The sequence below is a fragment of the Felis catus genome, chromosome C2 (assembly GCF_018350175.1).
Source record: "Felis catus isolate Fca126 chromosome C2, F.catus_Fca126_mat1.0, whole genome shotgun sequence".
NCBI classification, from domain to species: Eukaryota; Metazoa; Chordata; class Mammalia; order Carnivora; family Felidae; genus Felis; species Felis catus.
In genome coordinates, this window is record NC_058376.1 from 54612103 (window position 1) to 54626252 (window position 14150).

At 40.0% G+C, this 14150-nt stretch overlaps 1 protein-coding gene across 7 annotated transcripts in view; it reads left to right on the top strand.

Moving 5' to 3' along the window:
* BBX (BBX high mobility group box domain containing) overlaps positions 1-14150 on the top strand; it is a 286976-nt gene that overhangs the window by 224227 nt on the left and 48599 nt on the right. For all 7 annotated transcript variants that reach the window (XM_019839647.2, XM_003991606.5, XM_019839650.2 and 4 more), the window contains one exon: positions 7323-7403. In XM_019839647.2, coding sequence (XP_019695206.1) covers positions 7323-7403 — 81 coding nt within the window. The remainder of the gene's footprint in view (positions 1-7322; positions 7404-14150) is intronic.

The window sequence follows — 14150 nt, forward strand, 5'->3', positions numbered from 1 at the left end:
CTCTAGCAGGAATATAGTGGCTCATCTTTGACACACCTGACAATGCATTAACTACCAACAGTATTCAGCTTCATTTAAAATGTCAGTATGGGATATCACAGCTGGTGTTTCCAACAGTTATCTTCACTCAGAACGTGATTGTTATTTAAGTGAAACTATTATCATATTTATGAGGAGTTCCCTGAAGCCCTGGGCAGCTTTGAGGAACCAGTTTGCTGATGTAACAGGGGCTGTCCTGTGCTTCTGGAGAATGAGATCCCAGCCTCTCTTAAAATAGTCCTTGCTACTCAGTATGCTCACTCCTTAAAGCATGAGAAGTTTTTTTCTTTTTTAATATTTTTTTTAATGTTTATTTTTGAGAGAGATAGAGCACAAGCAGAGGAGGAGCTGAGAGAGAGGGAGACACAGAATCAGAAGCAAGCTCCAGACTCTGAGCTGTCAGCACAAAGCCCAACGCAGGGCTCTAACTCACGAGCCCTGAGTTCATGACCTGAGCGGAAGTCAGAGGCTTAACCGACTGAGCCACCAGGTGCCCCAAGAAGGGTTTGTTTGTTTGTTTTCCAAGAAAGAAAAGAAACTTTTCTCTCTTGGGAGTTGTGCAGGGATATGTTTGCAGATTTCACTCCTCTGCTCAGTAGCATCAGGAGACATAAAAAGTGTTAATTTGAAAATGATTAGAGTTACTGCAAGACCTCATAAGAGAGGAAGGCATGCATGGTGGCAAAATCAAAATATTTTGCCCTAGAATCAAATGCAATTCCCTCTGTCAATCAGTATATTATTTTTGCTAGTTATATTTTGCTTAGATTGGTAATATTAACACTTTTCATTCCTAAGTAAATTAAATTATTGCGTGCTTGTTTATTAATTGTAACTGTTATATATGATTATACAAGAGAAGCACACGGTTCCCTAAGGATATGTCACTTCTCTGGTCAGTTGCCTCAGCTGGCCCAAGAGAACCCTAAGTTTCAATCTCTGACATCTTATGATCTGACCACATTATTGGCCTCATTTGAGGCTGGTTTAGTTCAAAGCTAAACAAGATCTAACTACATAAACTAATAAAATTATCTACTAAAATCTGCTATGAGCACAGGTATTGCAGAAGAAATAGAATAGGTTATAATTACTAACTGTAATCGTATCCCTAAAACTTTTATAATTATTTTGTATAACACTCATCACCTTTGAGAAAACATAAAGACTCTTGAATTCTTGTTTTAATTAGTCTACAGCAGAGGTTCTCAAACTTTAAAATGCATCAGAGTTCCCTCAGAGGCTTGTTCAAACAGATTGCTGGGCTCCACTCCCAGGGCTCTGATTTATTAAGTCTGGGGGCGGGGGTGGGGAAAGGTGCCTGGCAATTTGCATTTCTAACAAATTTCCTGTTAGAAAACCGCAGTTCAAGGTCACTGCTCTGTAGTTTGTAATTGTTACCGTGAGTTACTGAATCGTCATTGTTGAGGCACTTCCTAGTATGTCTGGGACCTCATAGGGAAAGGGTGAATTGAAAAGGGGATGGACATGTAATGGAAATCTACTCAATGGCCCACTTACAGCCCCACCTCTTTTCAGAGGGATTTCCATCCTATTGTGTGCACTTAGAGAAAAATGGGGGTTTATGTGATTTAGGAAACAATTTACTCCTTAAAACTGTTTAGCTTTGTGATGTTATTTTAAGGTCAGGCAGGCAAAATGCTTAGAGACCATTCCTGCTAATTTGATTTACAAACATTCATAACTTTGAGAAGAGATTAGTTAGATCTTCTCTTGGCAGTGGGTCATTTATTGTGTCAAATAATTATCCTAGGAACACATTGTTTAAGAAACCGTAAGCCCTGGGCATTCTTTAAGTTGAAGTTGTTTTTTCTTTCACACTAAGTCCTGGGTTTCTGCCTTGCAGGCTTAGAAGGATGTTTTTCTTTCTTAATCAAGTCTGATAGTTTCAAAACTCATTGAAGTGAACCTGCATGGAGTCATGAAACTGAATAAAGAACATTTTGTTTGTAGATTCCCCATGAAAGCTTACGTTTAAAGAAAAATATACCTGCTTTGCAAGATCTAGGAAGAAATACAGAGTGTAAAGCCTGTTCACAGCCACCCCCCTCCATTTCAGCCTGTCTCCATTCCTTGCTGATACCCCTAATTCATCTGTGTTCACCTTGGCCCATCTGAAGAGCCATCACTCTGTTTCCTGGCTCTGATCCATTACGTTGGTCAGAATGAGTTTCCTATCTGCATCTTCTGTTGTTTACAGGTAGAGTGACACATCCATCACATTTTAGATCTCATTTACTGAAGACTAATGACCACATGTAATGCCAGAAGGGAGCTATTGTCTTCTATCATTTAACAGGTCTGGAAGCCATGACCAGTTCACATACTCTCTTTTCCGTTGTGTGGCTGACTCTTACACCTACAATATGTCTTTGCATTGAAATATATTCACTTTGAAGACAGAGAACTAATCTAGATGATTTAGACCAATAAATTTGGACATTAAAACTTCCCTTAGAAGGTATTTACTTTGCCAATATAAATACAGCCATAATCTCAAATTTAAAGCAATGCCACAATTGGATAGATGCAATAGGTGCAAATTTAAAGCATTCATTTTCATGATGGACTGTTCAATATATTACAGAATATTACACTCGACAAAAACTGCATACTCACACTGCAGCTAATCAGTGTGAAAGTATCACGTGTTTTTATTGGAAGCATTAATATTTCTTTTAAGGTAAGAAAGACCAATCATCCCATGTTGTTCATTTGGGTTTTTAAAATTTTTTTTATTCATTCAATAATTATCAGTCATTTCCTCCCAGACTACAGTGTTTTATGATACCCCTCATAACTCCAGAACACTTCCTCCATTACCTATTTTACTTTTAATCTTTACTACCTGTTTCCGTGGTATGCTTCCCTACCTCAGGCAGCTATAAAATTAACAGTTTAACATCCAGGGTGATCATTTTTCTTAGCACATTTGCTCTGCGTCTTGTGCTATTACACGCACTCTGTTTATCAGAACAGTACATGCTGCCAAAGGAGAGACTATGGAGTTAACAGATTGGCAAGCACCGTCTAATTTGAGGAAAATAAAAAGCAAAGCCAGGAATGTACTATGCAGTATGGCCCACTAGGGTCCCCTACCCATAAGTATAACATAACCTGCCCTTCCTCCACTAGCCGACCAGACTTTGAAGAACATATTACTGTGTTGTTCATACTTGAAAGGATGCGTAAGTCTCTTAAATAGGAAAACAATGGGGGAAATGAACAGTGGTATAAACAGTGGTATAACAAATCAGCATTGTAGAAGCTCTAACAAAGCTATCAGAAGAGATCAGATTACTGAAAGAAATGTATAAATAAAAAGAGAGAAGGCCCTAAGACAAAACCCTGAAGAAAAGCATTTAAGGGGTCACCAGAGAAAGGAGAGCTAGCAGAGGAGAACAACCAGGAGTGGCTTGGGGGATAAGAGGGAAATAAGACAGACCCTCCAGTAATGGAAGTCCAGAGAAGAGTTTCCCAAAAAAAAGGTTAGCCATATCAAACGTTGCCAAGAAATCAAGATAAGGACCAGCCACAGATGTTAACATATGTCTAAAAATTAAGAAGCCCAAAGATGCTTTTAGAAAGCATATCTCCCTGGGAATGCAAGCTGGTGCAGCCACTCTGGAAAACTGTATGGAGGCTCCTCAAAAAACTAAAAATAGAACTACCCTGTGACCCAGCAATTGCACTACTGGGCATTTATCCACGGGATACAAGTGTGCTGTTTCGAAGGGACACATGTACCCCTGTGTTTATAGCAGCACTATCAACAATAGCCAAAGTATGGAAAGAGCCCAAATGTCCACTGATGGATGAATGGATAAAGAAGATATGGCATGCATATATATATATATATATATATACACACACACACACACACACACACACACACACACACACACACAATGGAGTATTACTCGGCAGTTTTAAAGAATGAAATCTTGCCATTTGCAACTATGTGGATGAAACCGGAGGGTATTATGCTAAGTGAAATTAGCCAGAGAAAGCAAAAATTATATTACTTCATTCATATGAGGACTTTAAGAGACAAAACAGATGAACATAAGGGAAGGGAAAAAAAAGAATATAAAAACAGGGAGGGGGACAAAACAGAAGAGACTCATAAATATGGGGAACAAACTGAGGGTTACTGGAGGGGTTGTGGGAAGGGGGATGAGCTAAATGGGTAAGGGACACTAAGGAATCTACCGAAATCATTGTTGTACTGTATGCTAACTAATTTGGATGTAAATTTTAAAAAATAAAAAAATTTAAAGAATAAAATAAAAAGCATATCTCCCCACAGTCATTCCAGGAAAACCATACTGGTTGGTAATTATAGAAATGTTGGGCTACTGGGGCGCCTGGGTGGCTCAGTCAGTTGGACTTCTGGCTTCAGCTCAGGTCATGATCTCATGGTTGGTGAGTTCGAGCCCCATGTTGGGCTCTGTGCTGACAGCTCAGAGCCTGGAGCCTGCTTTGGATTCTGTGTCTCCTTCTCTCTCTCTCTCTCTCTCTCTCTCTCTCTCTGCCCCTCCCTCACTCACTCTCTGTCTCTCACAAATGAATAAACATTAAAAAAAATTAACAAAAAAAAGAAATATTGGGCTGCTAAAGTACATTGACCCTCCCCCCACACAAGCTCCTTTGGAAATCTTTCTTATACCTACAGATAGGTCAAAGTCCTCCCATGGGTGATGAGGGAACTAGTTCTTACTAGACATAAGTAGTAGTTCCTTTTGAAAGGTAAAAAACCATTCTCAGTTCTCTACTTAGACAACTGTGCATTATCTCAAATGGCAGATAATGCATCCACACAGTCCGAAGTTCTTCATTGAGCCCCGCAGTCTTCCGCGCACAGGGTGTGTGGTAGTGAACAAATACTTAGTGTCGAGGAGCATAAACCTACAACAAAAGGAACAGCAGAGGGAGTCAGTGTAAGAACTAGAACCACTCCGCATTGTGGCTGTGTGGTGTGGGATTACCCAGCCTGTCCTCTAGTGATTCTTAAGAGTGTCATGTGATTATGTGATAAATTTAATATTCTACGAATTACTAAATTTCATGATTATCCTTTAACATTGCAATTTTAGTGTGTAACTAATTTTTGGACTATACTAAGAGAGCTTTATGTTTATTCAAGTTACTGTTGATAAATTCTTGTTGATAATCATTTTACCACTTATTGAGAACACAATATGGGCTCAGCACTGTGCCAGACTCTTCACTGACATAACATCTAATCTTGACAACAATAATATGGGGCACGTATTATTGTTTCTGTTTTGAAGATGAGGTAGATGAGACTCAATTTGCTTAAGCTGACAGAGCAAAAAGTAATGAAGGTGTGTCTGACACAAAAGTCATGTTCTTTCTTTTATACAGCCTGGGTTCGAGACGCTGGCAATTCTGTATGTTTGGTACTTCATTCCCTCAAGTAATTGGGAGGTGGTGATTATGTGTCCATTTCTCATAGTTCAGTGATAAGGTGATTTATTAAATTCATCTTGTCTAGAAAAAGTAGAAGTGGCGTATATCAGAGAAAAATTAGGTAGAAGAAAATATTCCAGACTTAGAAAGATTGAGCCCCATTTAGTTAATTTTCTTTAAAAAGAAAAGTGGTTTGGCGGTGCCTGGGTAGCTCAGTCAGTTGGTTGAGGTCATGATCTCACAGTTTTGGTTTGTGAGTTCGAGCCTCACATCAGGCTTTCTGCTGTCAGTGCAGAGCCTACTTTGGATCCTCTGTCCCCCTCTGTCCCCCTCTCCAACACTTGTGTGTGCTCTCTCAAAAATAAATAAAACATAAAAATTTAGTTGGGATAAATTGGAAAGAACTGTTAAAAATGATAGTACCTAGGAAGAAAAAGTGCCTAAAATTTCCATAAACTAAATTCTTCTAAATGGCCCAGGTAGCTTGTTAAACATTTTCCTCGACAAAAGCCTCTCGTTCAGCCGGTATTCTAGGAAGAATTCCATTCAGCAGCAAGCTCCCAGTCTCTCCCAGAGCTGATGGCTCCACAGAATCCCCTGTGGGACTTGGGGTCACCTGTGAGGATACACTCAGCAGGCAGGAGTGCCTGCTAAACTGAACTGAGAAATATTTCTATCTTAAACTGAGAAAGAATTCAGAATCATGAGGCATATGAAATGCTTAAGCCATAGCTAGCTGCTGTAATGACAGAACTTCTCCAGGAAGAAGAATATTTGTAAAGTTCCTTAAGAATGTATGTTCTCAGCTTTTTTTTTTTTTTACTGAGTTAGGCTTGAAGTTGAAAATGAAGTTTTCATATAAAAATGAGAAAGGACATTGCAGTTCGTTGTTACCAGTGCCTGGCCACTGTTTGGCCAAATTTGCAGAAGAACATGCAGTTGATATAATGTTGGATATGTTGTGCCTCAGCATAGGCCTTAACTGCATAACTTATTTAGATTTGTGGTCTTGATTTTCAATCTTTGTGTGTACTTTAGAGTATCCTCTCAAAGCCAGGGCTAGTGTTTTCTGTAAAATTCTTGGCTTCCCCAGTTCCTATCGTATTGCCTACGACATTTATATTGGATTCTTAAAAAAATATTTGTTGAGGGACACCTGGGTGGCTCAGTCGGTTAAGTATCCGACTCCAGCTCAGGTCATGATCTCGCCATTCCCAAGTTCGAGCCCCGCGTCATGTTCTGTGCTGGCAGCTCAGAGCCTGGAACCTGTTTCAGATTCTGTGTTTCCCTCTCTGTTTCTGCTCCTCCCCCACTCTTTGCTCGCTCTCTCTCTCTCTCTCTCTCTCTCAAAAATAAATAAACATTAAAAATAATTATATAAAAAAATATTTGTTGACTAATGATGCTATCTTTCCCAAATAATTTTAGAGATCCTAAATATATTCCTTAAAAAAAGTAGTCACTTCGGTGCATACAAAATGACTCTAAATCCCTCATATTTGGTCAGTTGATGAGTTGGTGTTTATATGGAAATGGAAATGCAAATCTTGTTTTAAGTGGTAGAGTTTAAAGCCTGGACTGTACAAGACAATACTTCTATCATTAAACAGCTGTCCAAGCCACACCTGGTTTTTGTTACTGTTTTTGAGGTTGTTCACCAAAGTTGGTTTCAAAATTATAATCCCAAGTATGACATCTTTAAAGTTACTTGGTACTTGGGAACAATGATGTTCTCGTAAACTAAAGAAAGTTCCTGAATGTGTATGAATGAGAAGCAAAGATTCTGATGACACAATTAATATCCTTTATGTGAATTATTTTCAATACAGATTTCTTCAAACACTTCGCAGCTGGGTGGTGCGGAACCTGTGAAACGCTATGGAAAATCTGCACTCTTTCAACTGGCAGAGGCAAGTTTCTAAGAGTATATGGAGATAAGATCTGCAGAGGTGGAAAAAGTTCATAATAACAATGTTCTTTAAACTGTACCCTATCCCCTGTGACCATAAAGTTATATCTCATTTTCAACCATGAGAAGGTAAAAAAGGAGTTTTGCTACTAAAAGTCATTAAGCATTGGAAAAGGGTACTCAAGAAAATGATACAATCTGTTTCCACAGGTTAGTATTGTCAAATAAGGTCAGTTTTTGTCTCAGACTGGTGATGTAAGTCTAGCCTAAACCCAGAAGAATGGCCTGGGTCATTTTTCTCTTCTCTGATTCTCTTATAGGGTCTATAATTCCTAGAAGACACTACTTTTAAACTAGGTCATTGATGTTTTAATTTGGGGGTGTTTTTTTAGTGAAGAACTCAAATGACTCCAAATCTGGTTTTGTAACACCTATTGGCTGTACATTTGTTGTGACATGGATATAAAATGCTGCTGTTCCTTTGGTAAATGTGCTTTCATAAATCTGTGAGGGCCAGAACCCTCGCTTGGTGGGGGATGGGTTGGCAAGAAAGGTTCCAGAAGCAGTTGTTGCTGGGGTGGGCACCTACCAGGCTTGCTTCCGCCTACCTGTGACCGCTCTGCCTTTCTTTTGTGAAAGAAATGTCGTCAGTGCTGGGACACTGCAGTAGCCGTTTTCTCTTTTGGTGAGACAAATTAGGAGGTACAAGATGAGTGACCAGAAATCTCTTACATTAAACTTTTTCTTTTCTCTCATTTTTCTGGCTTCCTTCCAATGAGTTCCTTCTGAGTTTTTTTTTTTTTTTTTTCATTTTATGTGAGTGATACCGTCTTTTTATAAATCCTTTGTAGTTTGTTAAATTTAATGGGGCAGCCTATCTTCTAAATTTTATGGTAGCTTATATCATTAAAATCTAGGAGTTCTAAACATGTTTAAATTAAGCTTTTAATGTCTACCCATCTCCACATTAGAAATAGAAAAACACAAAGGCCAGCGGCCTAAGAGAGTAAAGAAATATATTAACAGTGGGACACATGAACCCTTTGTTGTCTGACATTAAGCTGAAATGCTTCTTATAGGACAAAATCAGATGCAGATAGAGGTCTCCAAATGACTAGAAAACTTCCAGAGACCACAGGGAATAGTTTAAAAAGAACTGAGTGAGTCAGTGGCAAGTACTACTTCAGATAGAACTGAAATGATAATGACCTGGCAACACGTATGCCTTTGGAGTTAGAGCAAACAAATCTTAGTAAACAGAGGCACTACGAGGTATGAATTTATCTGGTATTTTTAAGACCCTATAGATTGGCAAGACAATGTTTTTGAAAGAAGTGATTATTTTTCTTGAATAATAAGAATGTGTGGCCCTCTCTGCATTTCCTGGTGTGTGTATGTGTGTGCACACGCATGTGCACTTTCATATGCATATATCTTCATGAAAGAGTTTTATATTTGAAATGTATGGACCTTTGAGGTACTTTAGTATGGAGGGTGCAAGAGATGATTTTTGTCTTCTCATTTTCTTTCTTTCACATAACAGTTATATAAAAAAAAAGGATTCCCTATTAAATCAGAGCTCATTAAAAAGAACATTCTTCTAATTTGTAGGGATGCATCCCAAATATGAAACAGATGCTATGGTTTAACAGATGTTTGAATGCTGGTATCATAATTTTAAAGGGGTAAAATGACTGCAATAAGCCTATTCCAATTATAGCAAATCAGCTTATACTCAGACTTAGTTTCTTATAACATCCGAGTAAAAATATATGCTTTTGATAAAACAGGGTCGCTAAAAAATAGTTTACCAAGAAAATCCTCTCACATTATTATTTGCACCACATGAATATGATGCCATAATGCTAATAGACTGTGTTTTAGAATAACATTCTAAATCCTACCCAGTTTCTAATTAAACATAAATATATGCACAATGGATTAATCAGCATCTCCAAATAATCACCAATAGAAATATGCTTCCTCAATTTTTTTATTCCATGTATATTTGATATTCATTTTTCTTAAACTGCATATAATATTTAATTATTTCGGGTGCCTCTTCAAATAAGTATAACAGGATACAGAGGAAGATTTTTCCTCTTGCCCAGAATTGGTGCTACTGTCTGAACTATGAAAGAACAGCTTTAAATTTATGCATTTCAAAAGGAAATCTACCAGGAAGCCATCTTCAATTTGGGCCAGATCCTTCTCTTGGGATTTCTAAAGAGATGGTCCAATCCAGCTACTATCCCATGTACCCCTCCAGGGGTTCTCTCATTCCTATCCCAGCCCGTAAGTCGTCAGTGCGCAGGTGGCTATCAAAAACTGTCCAGTCATCTGGAATATTTTGATTTTCCTCCCTGTCCTGAAGAGAGAAGGAAGGAATTGCTTTTCACTCTTCATCCCTGCTCCCTGTCAAACAAAGTGAAGGCAGCTCTAAGAGAAAATTTGTTCCCAATTGGGGTGTGTCTGTAAGAGGTGTCTTCTCATTCTTTGGTGAGAAGCTAGAAGTGTTTTAGACATAGACTTATTGCTGTGCCCTTCACCTATCTGACCAGGTGAGAAAAGAGCTGGAGGAAGTTGGCAGCAAGGAGAGGTTTGGAATACCCTGCTGTGCTCTCTGTTTTGGCATTGTAAAAATGCATGAGTTTCCACAGGTCATGTGACCAAATAGAAAATAGTTCAGTGTGATCAGGCAAGAGGCCGTGGGACAGTCATGGGGGGGAGGGGTTGCAGAGAGCAGGCCTGGGGCAGCCTCTCTCATTAAGAAATACGCACTTAGAGACAGCTTCGCTCAGGACACTGAAGAGCTCCCACAGGTAGGAATGATGTTCAGTCAGTTTCCACCAGTAAGCTGTCCTGGTACTAACATTACCAAGCACTTCCCATCGTTAGTGAAAGGACCCAAACCCCCTAGCACCCTTGCTGCAATTTCCCCAGCATCCCTGGGCTCCCCTGATCCTTCCAGCAACTGGAGGACACTGCAAGGGGTCTGCAGGACCTGTTCCAGGCCCTGGACCACATCCCTTCTGATCAGTTTGCATCCCTACCTCTTAAATAATTTGTATATCATCCCTGCCCTTGGCATCCCCTGACAAGATCATTCAGTCTTTTGTAGTGTTAGCAGGAACAGATAGAAAAAGACAGGAATAACCATGGGCAGTGAGTTTTGCCTCCACTATTGCTTCTCCTGTTTTTTACAGAAGCTTTAGAACTCGTGAAGGGAAGGGCCAGCAACCAGCCCAGGAACTAACCTCTCCCCCTACCCCACCTCTATTCCTACAAGCTGACACAAGGGGAGAGCTGAATGGTAGACCTCCCAAAAGTATAGGGGCTGTTGCTTGCAAGAAGTGTCTTCTTGGTGAGAAGCAAGAAATATTTTAGGCATGTTCTTGTTGCTGTGTCCTACACCCACGTGAGCCGGCAAAAAGAAAATTGGAGGAAGTTGGCAACAGACACAAAGAGATTTGGGTTGGCCTGCACTCTTGGTTTTGGCATTGTTTTATTTCTTTGGACCCCGTAGCCAGGAGATGCCCTGGGGAAGGCCCTGCTTCAGGCATTTGATTGGCATTTTAAGCTGGGTGGATTTTTAATAGCTGAGAGGGACCTGACAATTCTGGGATCTGTTCCAGGTATTTTTCAGGAATCCACTCCAGCTAAGAACGGAGTTGGTATAGTGCTGCTGAGGTCAGGGGATTGAGAAAAAAATACAGTCCTCTATGTTTGAACCTCCATGAGGTTCGTACTGTTCAGTTAATCAGTTGTTTAATTGGTGCAGGTACTATAATGTGTTTCCTTTCATTTTGAAATTAATTAGGTCAGATCATACAAAGAGTTGCAAAGTATCTCCCTGGAGATGATTGTGTATTATAGCTGCTATATAGTTGGAGGACACACAGACACATCTTTCCCTGTATATTTTAGGAAAGAAAATTCTACACTTAAAAGATCTCTGGTATCAAAATTGCCTAGTATAATAAAATGCACAGTTGATTCATTTATTCCAATAAGCGGTAATTATTAAGGGTCCATTCCATGTCCATAACCGTGAGGCTGCTAAAGTTACCTGCATATGGATGTACGAATACTGTTTCTTGTGATAGGGTAAGCTGTGAACCTGCTTGTGAACCTCCTAAGGTCAGTGGTATGAGCACACTCTGCCTCCGGGTGCGGTTTTGGTGTTGGAGAGTTGCCATGAGACGCCGAAGCATATGCCTAAAAATATTATTCTTTGGTTTTACTTTTCTTTTTCTGAAATAATTTTATGTGTTCTTTAAAATAGAGTCTAAATTTTAATAGCAGAAAATCAGTTGTATTACCTAACTTAAGATAATAATGACTTTAATTCTCTGCTATGTGGTAGGCACTTTCCTAAGTATTTTATATGTACTCATTGAATTTTCACACACATCCTCTGAGATAGGTATTATCACTGTTCCTCTTGTATACATTAGGAAACAAGGGCAGAGAGGTTTTGTGACTTGCCTAAGGTCATGTGACAGGAAGTTGGAGCCTCAGTAGAAACCCAGGCAATCTGTCTCCACACCCAGGCTCTTCCACACTGGGCTGTTCTGTCTCCTTGTTTTAGATGAATGTAAAAGACTCTGCAAGTTGCTTGTTATAGGACTTTGCGTATTATAGAAGGCTCTATGGAAGACAGCTTACTCCTACACATATATGTGTATGGCTGAATAAGATGACAGATTTTTCAAGACTGCTGTCAAAGAAATGGAGCTGATATTTCCTTTTTAAAAAGTGTCTGTACTTTTGAAACTGCCAAGATACATCTTACACCCTTAAATAAGTAAGTGCCTGTTTGTGAATATACTTTGGAAGATATTGAGAGGAAATTATGGAGTAGGACTCCTGTTCTCCAAGAACTTCTTCTCCAGTTGCAGAGAGATAAGATACAAAAAGTTAAGGGATGAGAAATAAGTGTGCAAATGGTTTCACAGGGAACCATGCATTGAAATGACAAGGCTCTACTTGTGACGAATGATATACAAAGTGAATTTGTGAAGACAAGAAAGGGAGAATTAATACTAGCAGGAGTGCCATGGGGACCCAGCACAGAGAGCACGAAGACGGTTCTTGATGAAAGACTTGTTTAGAAACTGGGGTTGAAACTAGCAGCCTCTGGGCCACATTTAACTTGCAGAGATGCTTTTTCAGGGGCACCCAATTTGTTGACCTGTATTATATTCTACATTTCAATTAGTGGCTAATATTTTAAAAGTGGAGATTTCAAATAAATGTCTGACTTCTCATGAAAATGTAGAGAATCTAGAGACACTGATCCAACCTTCCCACATGAGAACTATTGGTCAGAGCCGATAGTGCCTTCCCCCTTAAAGACACCATCACTGTGCTCTCCTTTCCCTCCGGAGCCCTGGCTCTGAGGCCAGCAGCCCCTGCCAGCATCCACCTACCCACGTGCACCTCCCCCTTTTATACCCACACACAGTGCAGATTGTGACCTGCATAATCAAATGGAGAGGTGAGAGAGATACAGCAAAGGGATAAAGGGGTAGAGGCAGGAGGCATGAGGTAGGCGGATGATGAGATCAGACGGGCAGGAGTAGTGGGCTGTGCTAGGAGACTTGTGGAAGGTGGAGTGTGGCTGCAGTCAGAACTGGGAGAGTGTTTAGTGTAAAGCAGAGAAACTTGTGCTTGAAGACCATGAGGAGCAAGTAAAGATTTAGGGCAGGGGCACACAGTGGGAAAGCACACTCCCTTGGCAGCTATGTGTAGAGTGGAGTGGAAAACTTCCGGGGACATCTAGGTGTGAGACGATAAGAGCCAGGATTGGGGAGGGGTGGTTTGGCAGTGGGAATGGGCTGTAGAAACAGACACCAGGGATGCTACAGAGGATTTAGTTGGATTCCATGATTGGGTCCATGTGAAAGGCAAAGCGAAAGGGGAGCTGGAGATGGCCCCAGCTCTGAACCTGAATGCACAGGAGAAGAATGGAAGATCGGAGCCCTACTTCAGGAAGCCCGGATGTTTGTGAACAAAGAGGAAGCCCCACCAGCAGAAAAGAAGAGATGAAAGATGCTGAGGGGTGGGGACAACTGAAGAAATCCAATACTGAAAGAATCAAAAAGAGAGGGGTTTGTTAAGGTAAATGGTCGACTTTGGAAAGCCAGAGGCCCATATTCTCTGAGCACAAAAGGAAGAAAGGTAGAGAACAGTCACCACAGGGTTGCTGAATTTGGTCTGTGGTACCCATTTTCTGAGTTCTACTTCTTTACTTCAGTTTATGAAACTAGTAATGTGTTAAGGTTAAGATGAAGGAAGGGTGCTGGATTTCTCCACATATACTCCTACTTCTCATGTATGAAAAAGCAAGATTGCAGATCTGGTGCTTCCAAGGGAACTGGAAACATTATTTAACCCTATTTATTAAAAAAAGATGATGACATTTTCAGACACCTTGACTGCCTAGTTTTCCTTACATTCTAACTTGTAAAAAACACTTATAATTAAAACCAAATAGGTAGATAAAGACAAATTTATTCTGGTGTCTATAAAAATTAAGTCCTAGGAAGGATGTTGGCTCATTTTAAGAAAAGCTGAATTATGATAGAATTATAGAGATTACATACCACATTGAAAACTGTAGGAAATGCCATCCCTCCAATCACATTAGCATTCCCGACTACCAGGTATGGGTGGTGTTTGACCAAGGTGACTCCATTTCAGTTTTCTGTGTGTCCTCACATACTATTGACGCGCAGTATCCCCA